The 13,943-nt window shown below is 47.6% G+C and overlaps 1 protein-coding gene across 2 annotated transcripts in view; it reads right to left on the reverse strand.

Annotated features, from left to right (window-relative positions):
• The window catches only part of SH3RF2 (SH3 domain containing ring finger 2), a 152,010-nt gene that overhangs the window by 19,921 nt on the left and 118,146 nt on the right, over positions 1-13,943 (reverse strand). The window contains exons 6-9 of one of the 2 annotated variants that reach the window (XM_082454171.1): positions 12,698-12,789; positions 11,216-11,386; positions 3,660-3,910; positions 11-369 (exon numbers count right to left, since the gene is read on the reverse strand). In XM_082454171.1, the coding sequence (XP_082310297.1) occupies positions 11-369; positions 3,660-3,910; positions 11,216-11,386; positions 12,698-12,789 (873 nt within the window). The remainder of the gene's footprint in view (positions 1-10; positions 370-3,659; positions 3,911-11,215; positions 11,387-12,697; positions 12,790-13,943) is intronic. The other variant, XM_082454172.1, reaches the window with a different exon arrangement.

Below are 13,943 nucleotides of genomic sequence, written 5' to 3' on the forward strand. Positions count from 1 at the left end.
CTACTCCTACCTTTTCGCTGCCATTTCTTGAGTTCTCTGGTTTCACCAGGATGGATGGCGGGGGAGATGCAGGCAGTTTTGGTAGAGGCTCACTCCTGGCGAGGATTTCTTTGCCTTCCATGATGAGGGAACTGGCTGCTGAGTGGATCCTGGTGTCACTGCCCCTGCTGACGCACGTGAGGGCAGGCTCCCCAGTGGCAGTGGGCTTGGGTCCCATCTCCGCCACCACCGCCGAGGCTGAGGAGGGGGCCCCCTGTGGCTGGTAGAATTGGAACTGCTGAGGCTGGACGACCATGGTGGGGTTGCGTCTGAGGGAGCCCACCACGAGGGTGGGGACCCCTGACTGGACGGGTCTCTGCAGGGATCCATCTGGGGAATTGTATGACAGAGATATCAGCAATGGGGCGGCTGACAGCAGTCTGGGTGGGAGCTGGGTAAGCAGTGTGTCCTGATAGCCCAGAATAGTTAAGTGCTTTCCCAATTTGACCGTGCTCACATTCTCCCAGGGTCTTTCAAAGGTGACCTTATTCTTTTTTTAGTGCTGTTTGCTGATGCTGGCAGCAAATGACTGGCTAGGCGAATACTGGGGGTGGGGTGGCGTCAGAAGGTATATCACCTCTATTCGTCCTCTCCCTCTCTCTCTCTCTCTGTCTCTCTCTGTCACACACATATACACACACACTCCTACTTTCTCCCTCCAGGCCTTTAAGATGGAAAGTGAAGAAGACAGTCCTAAAGAGAGAGCTTCACCGTGAGAAATAAACATAAAGGCATGCAGACCAAAGAGGAAACAAAAGCAGAGACAAAGAAAGAGACAGCAGAAATTGAGACACGCAAGAGAGAGTCAATGGAGAGGCATGAGTGGGAGGGAGAGAGGGCAGGAGAGAGGGGAGAGGACTCCAACCCGCTACTTAAAGAAAATTCTGGTGGAAGCTGTAGGCCTGTGGTGGTGGGACCTCTGCTTTTCATCGGGTCTGCAGGGAGGAAGGGTGAGTGGGATTTAGGGACTGCGTGCACCAGGCAAACGTGACAGCAGCCGGAAGCAGATTTGGAAAGGTTATTCCCAAATTAGAGATGTGAGCGGATGAGCTTCGTGAAGTCCCATGACACAGGCTCTGGAATCAGATCTCCTCCCAGGGAGCCAGGGGCACATCAGTCACATCATCTCCCTGGTCCTCGGTCCCCTGGTTGTAAACTGGAGCTAATAACAGCACCTCATGGCCTGGGGTGAGGATTACATTTTATGATGTGTGCAAAATGTTAGGATAGTGCCTGGAACATAATAAATGCCCCATGTTTTAAAACTTTTTTTTTGTTTTTTTAGGTAAGGAGAAGCAAACTCTAAAAATGCACAGTCCAGGAGTTTGGTTTTGCCCCTTCCGTTTCCCTGAGCTCTTTTTTTTTTTTTTTTTTAACTGAGATAGTCCTCCCTCAGTAAAAGGAAGCTATTCCTTCCCCTCAAATTCTCTGGAAGACAGGAGATCCCCATCCTTTGAGCATATGCCCTGTGGGTGACCTGGAGAATAATTGAGAGTTCATTGTGCTCTGTGGGGGGCAGTGGGGGAGACACCCTGAGAAGCATTGTGGGCTATTTCTTCATAAGGGTCTCCCAGAATTTAGAGCTATAGGTGACATCCAGCAGAGATGTTAGTTCTTTGTGACACTCTATGGACACGTGTGTGAATCACAGTCATCTGTGTCCAGCACAGAAGGCCTGAGCCAAGGCCATGTTCTGTGTCATGACTCTTTATCAAGCCGGGTGTGAACATGAAGAGCAGACGCTCACTGTAACACCGCTGGCGTTCTCAGCTGCCACTGGCAACCCAGCCACCACTTACACAAGTCTGACCTTTCAATGTCAATATCTATTTCTCCACTGACAGCCCTGTGAGATGCATACAGTCAATTCTCTGTCATTTCTCTTTGCTTTGGGGAGATTGATAGCTTGACCATTCTCACCTTGGGAAAAGGGAGAGAGAGAAAGCCTCTGGGACCTAGGAAGGTCAAAGCCACACTAGGCAGACCTGTCCTCAGGCTCTCGGAAATGGGTGAAAAATCAGTTTACCGCCTTATCTACTTATCTTGTCGGGTTCCTAATTTCCAACAGATTTAATGCTTTCTTATTACATGTGCATATAATGCAAGTGGTCAAAACTCCAAGCCAATCAAGATCTACACAAAGATAGAGAGGGAGTGTTCGAAAGGAAGTGTGAGCAATTGCCAAGGGGCTGTTCTCCTCGGTATTCAAAAGTGGTCTAGACTATGTGAACATTTCAACGCAAGTGAAGTGAATTACATTCACATTCTGGAGGGACCCAACATGATCTGCTTAGCTGCAGTAACAGTATTGATACTGATAAAATGCTATACTATAAAAATAGCTAACATTTCTCGAGAGCTTATTATGTGCCAGGCACTGTGCCATTAGTCTTAAATGAATTATTTAATGCCCTGATGAGGTAGGTACTATTTTTATTTTCATTTTGCAAATGAGAAAACTGAAGGCCGAAGAGGTCAGTAACTTGCCCGAGGCTGTTGTGGTGGGATAACTTATTGCATGTGTGTTTTGTGGGGAGAAGGTGGAGGAGAGGGTGAGGAGGAGGGCACCGTTGGCTAGAATTAAGAGGCAACAGTGGTAGGATTGGTGGTCAAGCAGATGATCAGAAAGCACTGAGAAAGGGTAGAACAAAGATAATTGCATTAATTGTCTTGGGGCACTAATTGCTTTAATGTCTGTGTGGCATATTGTCCCACATGTGAATCTTTTGCTCTGACTAGTACTACATTTTCACCTTTAATCTTTTTTTAAGATAGCAGGAGGGATGGCAGAGCCCAGTTTAAGTCAGGGGATGTAGAACAAATCAAGTTGACTTTGCTTGGCTTGTTGTCTTCTTCTAGAGAGGTGTACGAATATAGAAGCTTGATGTTTTATAGAACAATGGGTTTCAACCACTTTTTTAGAGCCCCTGAAAATGAAGCCTTATGCAGAAATTCAATATATTAGGAGATAAAAGCATGGCTTTGAAGATGAAGGAGCTATGTAATTGCCATGTGTGCAATGTGGGTGTTATATAAAAATAAAACCAAGGTGCACAACAGTGTACTAGGATTACAAGGTATGTATGTACATGGACGAGAACTTGGGACTGGGGGGGAAGGATATGAAGGAGACATTTGTACAGTATAATGTACTTTTGTACAATATAATTTTTTTTACCTTGTGCATATATTAGTTAAACAAAGTGGGATTCAGGGGCTCTTAGCAATGACTCTTCTTTTCCTCCTCCCCTGCATCCTTCCCTTGTTTCCCTTTTGGCACCTCCTGAGGGGTTCCGTGGAGCACAGTTTAAGAAGCATTGATCCAGCAAGTGCTTTAGTTGTTCTGTCTTAATAAGAACCAGCATCCACCTTGGCCATGCTCTGATTACATGTTGGCACACAGGGCTGGTATCATCCCAATCAGTCAGCATTCGTGTATGAAGTGACTGAGGGCGGGGACCTTGAGTCCGTGTGGCTTCATCTGATAAAACAACGCAGTATTTGGGAAGTGTAAAGCAACCTTCACAGAGGCTTATTGTAAAGCCAAGATCCTTGTTTTTGCAAAAAGCACTCTGTTTGCCAGTGTGAGATCCCCCCATCCCCTAGCTCTAGGCACGTACCTCTCTGCCACCACTTACTCTTTCTCATGCTGCTCCGCGCTTTGCGGAGGGAGCCCTGCCCCAGGGTCCCCAGACCAGCCAGGTTCCGCACGGGGTTGACTATGGCCGTGGGCACGAAGACGGACTTGAAGGGCTGGCTCTGCCGGGGATCACCTTCTGAAATGCTGCCTTGGGAGGACACAGAGGAGGTGGATAACGTCCATGTGGCGTAGAGAGCAGAGCTCCGGGAGTCTGGAACACTAGATGTCTTTCTGGTTGTGCAAATATTTTTTTTTTTTGTGAAAGAGAAGAAATAGAGAAAGAAAAGGTTCAGTCAAGAGTCCTGTTTTAAAAAAACGATCAGCTCCCAACTGTATAGCACATGTGGTCCCTCCTCATCCTATTCCTACCCATACATACATAGATACATATATATATGTTTACACTTGTCTTCATCACAGGCTTAACTATGGAGGCCTCAGCTTCCACACCTGGATAACTGTGTGGCATGCTGAGGGCGGGGAGAGGGTCTCATACTGAGGCCGGGTGGAACTAGAAGACTTGAATATCATCATCTTTCACTCCAGCTCTGCTCACTCTTCACCCCATGTCCCTTCAGCCCTCAGTTCAGAGCACAAGATCTTGTATGTGTTCATTTTGCTTCACAGGGGCGATTTCTTGTTCTTTCAGTGACTTTCCCACTAGATCCTAAACTCTTACAAAGGCAGAGATTTTATATGACTTGTTTTATAGCCTCTGTGTTCTGCACATATTGTTTATTAATAAATGTTTGTTGAATGGCTGCCATGATGCTTTTAGCACTGAAGCCAGTCATTCTGTCTCACACATAGTAAGCACTTACTGTATACCCACTGTAACACCCAGCATTGGCCAAGCTCTTTGCCCACATCATCTCACAGGTTCTTCTCAACAGCCTTCTGAGGTAGGTACTATTAGTGCTACTGTTTTGTAGGTTAAAAAATAGAGATTTACTGTTACTTGTCCAAGCAATTAATAGATCTGAGATTTGAACCCAGGTCCAGGCTGGCCCCTCGCTCTACCACTAAGCTACCCTACCTTCTGGCTAGTTAGAGCATTCATCATTTGGAAAACCCTGCGTCCCACTTGAAAATTAACACACTAAAGGAGCTGGTAGGCCCTACACATGCCTCCATAAGACCTAATTCTTCAGCCTTAGGCTTTGATTTTTAAGAACAGTGTTAATCTTTTGTAAAACAGCAATCTCCTGTCCATGTTTCCAGCCTGCAACTCCCTGAACCCCATGGGGAATGGTGTCATTTTACATGCCCTTCTTGCCCTTTTACCATCCTGCCCCAACATCACAGCCCCTACCGAGTAGTTCGTGAATCCCCTTGTCACTCTGTTGATTAAATAACCCCCGCTAATTCCCTGGAGATAACCAGTTCAACCAAGGCCCCGGCACAGAGATGCCCTCCACGTATTTTCCTTCCTGTCAATGCCTCCAGGTTTCTCTTTAGGTAATTTCCCCTTATTTCTCCTTTTCTCTCCTTGTTTTGCTTTAAAAAAAGTTTATGTAGTTTAATATTGAGCCACCAGTGTTGTACAAGATGGGAAAGGCATCATGTAATGCAGCCAACTCTGCCCAGGAAGCATATGCAGCCCGATGCACTGGGAACTGCTGCTTGCGGAGAGGGGTTTCTGTCCACAGCCTACAGCGTGCTTCTGGCCCCTGGGGATGCAGTCAGTGAGGTGGAGTGGGCTGTACACCAGGAAGAGCTCAGACTACATTCTGGAGATGAGGGCTGGGCTGGAGAGAACTCCCCAGCACTGGCTTGCCTGGCAGAGTCTGCCTCTACCTGTGTTGTTTTTTTTTTTTTAATAAATTTATTTATTTATTTATTTATTTATTTATGGCTGCATTGGGTCTTCGTTGCTCTGCATGGCTTTCTCTGGTTGCGGCGAGCGGGGGCTACTCTTCGTTGCACTGCGTGGGCTTCTCATTGCGGTGGCTTCTCTTGTTGCAGAGCACGGGCTCTAGGAGTGTGGGCTTCAGTAGTTGTGGCTCGCAGGCTCTAGAGCGCAGGCTCAGTAGTTGCAGCACACGGGCTCAGTAGTTGTGGCTCACGGGCTCTAGAGCGCAGGTTTCAGTAGTTGTGGCACGTGGGCTCAGTAGTTGTGGCTCGCGGGCTCTAGAGCACAGGCTCAGTAGTTGTGGCGCATGGGCTTAGTTGCTCCGTGGCATGTGGGATCTTCCCGGACCAGGGCTCGAACCCATGTCCCCTGCATTGGCAGGCGGATTCTTAACCACTGCACCACCAGGGAAGCCCCTACCTGTGTTTTAAACAAAGGCCTCAAAGTGTTGGATGCTGCAAAATGGACCAGCATCATGGAAGACAGGTTCCAGATTTGTTGCCAGCAGCAGCAGCAGCAGCAGCAGCCCGGACAGAATACAGTTAATGAGGCCCAAGCCAGCCTAATTCCACCAGTCCCTTCCTTGGATAACTGTTTACAGACCAAGGTGCAACTTCATTTTTCTGGACCTAGCATGAGGCCGGATTCCAGAAACTCCTAAATCTCAAGTCCCCCATCCAACACTGAGTCCCTCTATGTCTTTTGGCAAAAAGCTCAGCACTTACCCAGCATGTTCTTCTAACATCAAAGCACTTTGCAAACATATATTCATTAATCCCCATGACACCCCAGACCTGCAGATATTATGATCCCTGTTTTCTAGATGGAGAGACGGAAAGACATTCTGGGTTTAAGCGGGAGGTGTGTGTGTTGCCTCTGATTTGCTCCACTGGGCTGCTTTGAGCGTGCAGGTCCCTGTGTCCCCTTTTCTACCTGAGATATGAGCCCTTAAGAACCTGCGCAATATTTGAAAGGGACATGACACGCAGTGGCTCTATCCTGCTCAGCCCTGCCAGTGACCTCCTGGTAAGGCAAAAGCTTGGACCATGACAATCTTTATATAGTTCTATGTAGAAAGTTAAAGGCAAGTGAGTGGTGGCCCACGTGTCACTTTTCTCCACCCTTAGGCATCAGGATGGCGTATGTGTCCAGTGAAGGTTGCCAGAAAGAGAAATATCCTGGCTTATTGGGCAGAAGGGCATTCATTGGGAGGACAGGAGGGGGCGGAAAGAGCTTGGAAACAGGATCCAAGGGAGGCTGCCGAGAGCTGGGCAGCAGGGATCTGAGGTGGGAAGCGTCTGATCAGGTGCTGCTCCTTGAGTCCCCGCCATGAATGGCCTTCAACTCTGTCCACATTCTTTCCTCCCTTGTTCCTTCCTTGTTCATGTTTCCAAGTCCCAAGAGGCTGAGCCTGTCCCTCACCTGTGGTGATGAGTTGAGGAGGTTGGGGATGAGGGGAAGGGGGAGAGGGAGGAGGAGGGAGGAGGAGGGAGGAGGAGGGGGGAGGGGGGAGGAGGAGGAGGGAGGAGGAAGGGGAGGAGGAGGAGGGAGGAAGAGGGAGGGGGAGGAGGAGGGAGGAGGAGGGGGGAGGAGGAGGGGGGAGGAGGAGGAGGAGGGGGGAGGAGGAGGGGGGAGGAGGAGGGAGGAAGAGGAGGAGGGGAGGGGGAGGGAGGAGGAGGAGAGAAGAGGAGGAGGGGGAGGGGGAGGGGGAGGAGTTGGTTTCTGCAGCCTCTGAAAAGGGAGGAAACCTTATGCCTCTACCGAGACTGCATGGAAGTGGAAACCAAAGGGATGTAGGTGCTGTTATGAAGGGCTTGAATGAAAACGTGACAAGTGTTCTGTACCACCTGAGCCAGGGGATAACTCTGGGATACGGGAACTAGGTCGTGGTGGCAGATACTTAGCTGTGGTTGGCACAGCTGGACAGGCTGGTGTCACCATCGAGCACAGAGGGCTGGAGCTTTACACAGCATAGCAGCCTTTCCTCTCTCAGTAATTAAAAGGCTCCCTTGCTGAATCGTAAATCGAAACCCTGGCATTTTGGTCAACTCTGGTCTCTAATTGATCCCCAAACTCTGGCTGGCTCAGTTCATTAGGAGATGATGCTAGTAAGAGCAGAGGTTCAAACGCTCAGGGGGCACTTCACACCTTTGAGGTCTGGCTGTCTTATAAAAGGCAGCCCTGTACACCAAGGGGGCTGGTGGCAGTGCAGAGCCATCACTGCAAACAGACAACAAAAACGGGGCAAAACCTCTCACACACACACAACCTTAGAACAGAAAGGGGCCTTGCGCACGAAGTCCAACCCACTCAGTAGGAAAAACTCAGCTGACAAAGGATGGCATCATTCAGCCCTGAGTAGCGGGAGGAATTAAACCTCCCACAGGGGGAAGGGTTGTTAAGAACAAGGGTGAGCTGCCCCCAGATAGACAAACTGAACATGTCATCTGCGTCCAAGATTTTGGGGATGGGAACTTTCTCTGCACCTGAGAGGCTGTCAAGGAAAACACACACACACAGAAAGCATTGATCTGCTGTCACCTAATAGCCCTCAGGAGATTATACTGTGACAAGGACTTTCCTTTTTGGAAATGCTGACTCCCTAGAAGCAAACACACACATCAGCATAAGTAGCATCTCAGTATATGCACATATTCAGGTTTCTATGAGCTGGGGGTGGGGATGGACTCATGGCAAACTATGGTGGTGCTGAAACTCCATCCACTGCCTAACACGTGGCCATCGTGGAGCAGGTGAATCTGGATGCTCATGACTCGCCCAAGAACAGATCTAACTTGGAGAAAAGCCAAGAAGGAGAGAACGGGAAGCTGCAGCCTTGAAGTACACTGGAATGGAGTCCTACATGCATTCTAGTTAGGGTGACCTTACGTCCAGGTTTTCCCGGGAGAGTCTCAGTTTACACCTGCTCTCCTGGTAGAGTGTCCCTCTTTTATCTCAAAAGCGTCCTAGTTTGGATGATAAGTTATATGGTCACTCTTATTTTAATGTTTTTTTCATGGAATATCCAGGACTTTGGGCTAAGGCCTGATGCATAAGCAAATGCCCCAGTAGTAGAGATGGTCCCTAGAGGGTTCATGATAAGATTCCATGGAAGACTGTTCATGAGTTAGGGTAGATCCTTGCTCTTTGTTGTCACTTCTGGACCATCCTCCCACTCTTCTCAAGACTTCCCAGCTTGGGTTCACATGATTAGACTCCGCCACCTACCACCCTGTTGGAGCCATCATTTCCCCTCTTTCCTTGAGGAATTGAGCTCCTGGATCACTGTCATTCTCTCCACCTCAATGGATCCTATTGTGATGATCTCATCTAGTCTTAGGGCTTTAAATACCATCTCAAGGCTGGACCTCATTCTTAAATGCTAGACATGTATACTCAACCACTTACCAATGTCTTTACTAGGAATACTAAGGCATCTGAGACTTAATCTTCTACGAACCAAGCTTTTGCTTCCCCCCAACACCTCAAAACCTGTTTGTTCCTCTTTTGGTTTTCAACTCCATCTCAGTAAAAGGCAACTCTGTCTTCCAGTTACTCAAGGCAAAAAAAAAGTGGACTCATCATGAATCCTCTCTTCTTTTACACCCAGTATTTGATTTGTCAGAAAATCCTCTTGTCCCTACCTTCAGAATATACCCAGAATCTAACCACTGCTCCCTCCCTCCACAGCTAGCGCCTTGGTTCATTTCACCGTCACCCCCTCCCCCAACCGGATTATTACAATATCTGCTTAACTAGTCTCTCTGCTTCCACCTTTTCCTATCTATAGTTTACTTTCAACCCAGCAACTAGAGGGATTCTGATTACAACATAAGTTAGATCATGTCATGCTTCTGCTCAAAGCCCTATAATACGGTTAAAGCCAAATTCCTCATTACGACCGAGGAAATTCTGTGTGATCTGAATCCCTGTTACCATTCTGACCTCCTCACCTACTAAACCCCCTCTCACTTCCCTAACCCAGTCCTATTGGCCTTCATGTCAGGCATGCTCCTCCCTCAGGGCCTTTGTTCTGTACTTGCTGTTCCTTGGGTCTGGAACACACCTCCCTCATTCCTTCATTCTACCTTCTTACTGCTCAGTAAGGCCATCTCTGATCAAGCTATTAACATTGTAATCACCCCCACGCAAATTCTGTCCCCCTTTCCTGACTCCTATTTTCTTCTTAGACCTTATCATTAGCACACCACATGTATTACTTATATGTCTTGTTTATTGTCTGTCTGTCCCACTAGAATGTAAGCTCCACTGGGCGAGGATATTGTGTCTTTTGTTCACTGGTGTTTCTCCAGTATCTAAAAAGGTGCCTCACATATAGTGCTCAATACATATTTGTTGAATAAATGAATTAAAGCATCAGTTGTAGACATCCTTAGTTTGCCTTTGGAGATTTTGCAATTTTCTAACAAGTTCCAAGAACCTTCCATTTGAAAGGAGTAACTATGATCCTCTATTCCAATTTTCTGGCATGTGAAGAAATCTTTTTGCCTGAATCTGTTGGAACCCACATTTTGCCTGTAGTCTTTCTAGAAAGGGGATCCACCACCTCACCAGCCAGACTGATTGGAAAAATCTGTGGGTTAGAAAGTGCAGTCTTTTATTAAACCAGAACCTTCTAAATTGTATTCACTGGTTCACTGTCTCCTCATGGAACAAATTTACTTCCTCATCTACACAGTCTGTTGTGGTCCCTCTGACCCTTGTCTTCTGCAGCTCAAATAATCCTACTTTCTTTATAGGTTTCTCCAGTGATGTAGTTTCTGTCTCCTCACCATTGCTGCCCTCCACTGGACACACTGCCCCGCCTACATGAAAGTCCCCAAAACTGGCCATATATGACTCTAGCTCTGACCCCCGTAGTGTACAATGGGATTATCCCTTTCCTTGGAGTTATGACTCTCTGGTATGTCATAAAGACAGAGTGTATATGTGGTGATGGTCTTGCTGCCTTGTGACAGGCTTTGCCTGGAATTAATGGGGGTGGGGGTAGGAGGAACCATGGATAGTTTTGGGGTCTGTGTGTATTTGTGGTCGTACGAGGTGGCTGGACAAACTGTATGCCAGTGAAATTGATGAATGTGCCAGAGAATGAAAAAGATTGGGAAAAGCTGTTTGGGAAGAAGATCTTCAGGGTAACTAGCATGTGACCTGGGGTGTGGATGGATGGGTAGTGGTCTGAGTCACAAAAACCCTGTCTAATGGCCCAGCATCCTGGAAAGTCTCCCAAGGTGCTCCAAGAGGTCTTCTGATCATTGTGTTTTCCCATTGTGCCATGATTGTGAAGTGTCAGGGCGCAGGGTGTGAGGTGCGATTTGGGGGGGATTATATAGTAGAAAACCTGAAATCTAGTTCTTGAGCAGACTGGTTAACTCTGCACATCAATTTCCTCATCTGTAAAATAACATCTACCTTAAGCGAGATTCTTGAGCATAGCCAATGAGTTAAAAGATGCAAAAGTGCTTGTAAAATGGGAAGAGCTATTTAAAAGATAACTATTCTGCTATTTTTTTTTTTAAAGTTAAGTGTTAGGAGGGTACTAGAACAAAAGCTGTTTCTCGGCCCGCACTCTGAAAGGGCATTGAGTCCTTCAGAGATTCAACCCACAGATGGCCCCTGGCCTAGGCGACCCGACCCTCTGATGCCTGAGATTGGAGAGGACCCACCTGAAAATGGGGATGACATAGTTGTTGGGGAAGATGCCGACTCGCCCGGTCACCAAGGAGACGCCCCTGAGCCAGCCATCCTGGTACTTCCCCAGGACCCTGATGCCCTCTCCCTTCTGCAGGTCCAGTTCGTCAGGTCCATGGGCTGAGTAGGAGTGCAGGGCTACAAACCTGGGGAGACACAAGGAACTGGTAAAGGAAGCTGGTGAGTGGAGGGCATGGAACCAATGAAGGGTGAAGCTAGAGGAAAACTCAGAGACCATCTGCCAGGTGTTTAGCGGCAACACCTTTTAAGAATTGAAATCTCACTATGTAAGGCAGATGAAAGTGGTGGAGCCTGGCTGAAGGAGCAGTGGAGGGGCCCAGATCCCTGCTCCCTCCTTCTCCCTGCTCCTCCACAGAGTGCCCCACAGCTGCAAATCACTCATTTAGGTCACATCAGCTCTTTGACAATGGGGAAACTGGTCTAGAATAGAGAAAGGAGTTGGTGACCAGGAATCAGTGGCAGAGCTGGGTCTCAAACCTGGAAGTGATGGTTCTCTCTGGGATGCTTTTTCACACTGCTTAGAGTATCCCCCAAGACAATGGTCACAGCCATCAAGGTTCAGGGAACTGAGGGGTCAGCAGAGAAACCTCTCTGGTCCACTCCCTCTCCTGAGGGTAGGGACATGTCTGACCCCCAGGAATGGCCCGAGGAGCTAGCTTAATGTAGGCTGGATGTGGACATGGGAAAATGGGAGGCGGGTGTTAATTTCAGTGTTTGGCATGCAGTGGAATACTGGCTGTATGTTGGCATGGAGGAGGATGGGCTTGAAACATGGTAGAAATGTTCTCGGGTTAGTTCAGTGACTTGCCTCTCTGAAGTCCACACAGGAGTTGGGCAGGTAACATCCAGGTATGAGCCAGGGGGTGAAGACCCTGGGGAATAGTGAGGCTGTGGAAAGAGAATAACTGCCCGACTAAAGGCATTAAAAATAACCCACTTTGGCTTGCCAGGTTCGGGGTTACCAGTGTATGGCCTCAGGCTGGATGTTAGGAAGTCCTTCTAGACTCTGTGGACTGTGGGACACTGAAAGGTTTTATCAAAGGGGCTAGGACAGTGTTCTCATCTGCAAGGTTCCTTTCCCCTCTAAAATGCTATATTTATTTCTTGCTGATTACTAGAGCAACATCTATTGATGACCTAGCATTGTGAATCTAAAGGAAGACAATAGAAATTGCTCAGTACCCAAGCTTCCTGCAATGTTTTGGTATATAATCTTCCAGTCTCTTTCTACTTTTGTAAAATAATGAGCCAGGATGATGTGGTTTGGTAATTCGTGTTTTTCACCATTACTCCCTTTGGAGGTTGTAAAAGAAGGGGAGCTGTTATCTCTCTGGATGTGTTGGTTGGGGACGGGGGACGCTTGATGGCAGAGGGATGGCAAAGATGACCCCTCTATGCCAGGACCGGGAGTGGAGGGTTGAGCTTTTTTTACTCACATGTTAGCTGAGAGGTGTTGCTGGGAGCCGGGCAGACTGATGATGGCCGTGGAATGTCCTGGGGAGGCAGGTGCAGGGTGATAAGTGCTGACCTACACAGACAGAAAAGCCAGGCAGAACCAGTGAACATCACCAGCCAGGCCCACAGCAGAGCTGCTGCAGCCTGACGCAACCATAAACCAAGGGCCACGCCCAGCACCACCCAGCATGTGTCTGCTCTGTGGTTTGGGGCTGTGGGCAGAGCCGAGTGTTGGTAGATTGGTTTATGGTCTGCTGGGGTGGCATACCAGGGTCGCAATCCAAAAGACTGCTCAGAAAGGGCAGAGGATGAAGACCTGTCTAGTTTACAGTCAACAGGGTACTTCCAGGATCCTCGATCTCTTCCCTGGGCCCCTCCCAGCCCATCTCCCACTACACTCACCTCCCTCTATGAAAACCTATTCTCATAAAATGATACAATGGCTGATATTGAGAACTTAACACTCGCCAGGCAGTTTTAAGAGCTTTACAAGTATCAGCTAATTTAATCCTTATTAAAGGGACTATTATCCCTATTTTTGGATGAGAAACTGAGGGAAAGAAAAGTTACCTAACTAGTATGAAACAAACTTTTAAACCAGGTTGTCTAGGTCCTGAGCCCACACTATCAGTATTAACACACACACAGACACACACACTCAGACTCACACACACACACCAGTTTACCCAGTGACTTAAGGAAGGTAAATCTGCATCCTCTTTACTTTTCCAGGATGAAAGAGGGAGCAATAATGCTAAAAGTATCTGGAAACTGCCTATTATCCTGGCACCTTGCCTGTTGTGTAACGTCTTACCTTGCTCATTTCCTTCTTGGCATATATCACAGGCTGTGATTGTTTCCTTGTTTAGTTACTGACCATCCCCCATCACTAGACTGTAAGTTCCATGAGGGCAGGGACTATATCTTGTTCATCATTGTAATTCTTATGTGCCCAATATGTACTTGTAGCTTAAAGAATGAATAAATGAACAAAAAGATCTTTCTACCCAGTCCACCAAGGACTAGTGAAACCTCAACCATCTCCATGCCATCCAGAGTAAATACGTTCAATCTGTCTTCAGTTGTCGGCTCATAAGCGATGGTAACTACATATGTGTGCCTTTTTAGGACTATGCTTTTGTGGGTATGACTATTATTTGCATATGTGTGTTTGGGCAGTTGCTAATCCATTACCGAGTACATGTATCTCTGGTTCTTTCTACAATT

Source organism: Balaenoptera physalus (assembly GCF_965194825.1).
Source record: "Balaenoptera physalus genome assembly, chromosome: 3".
NCBI lineage: Eukaryota > Metazoa > Chordata > Mammalia > Artiodactyla > Balaenopteridae > Balaenoptera > Balaenoptera physalus.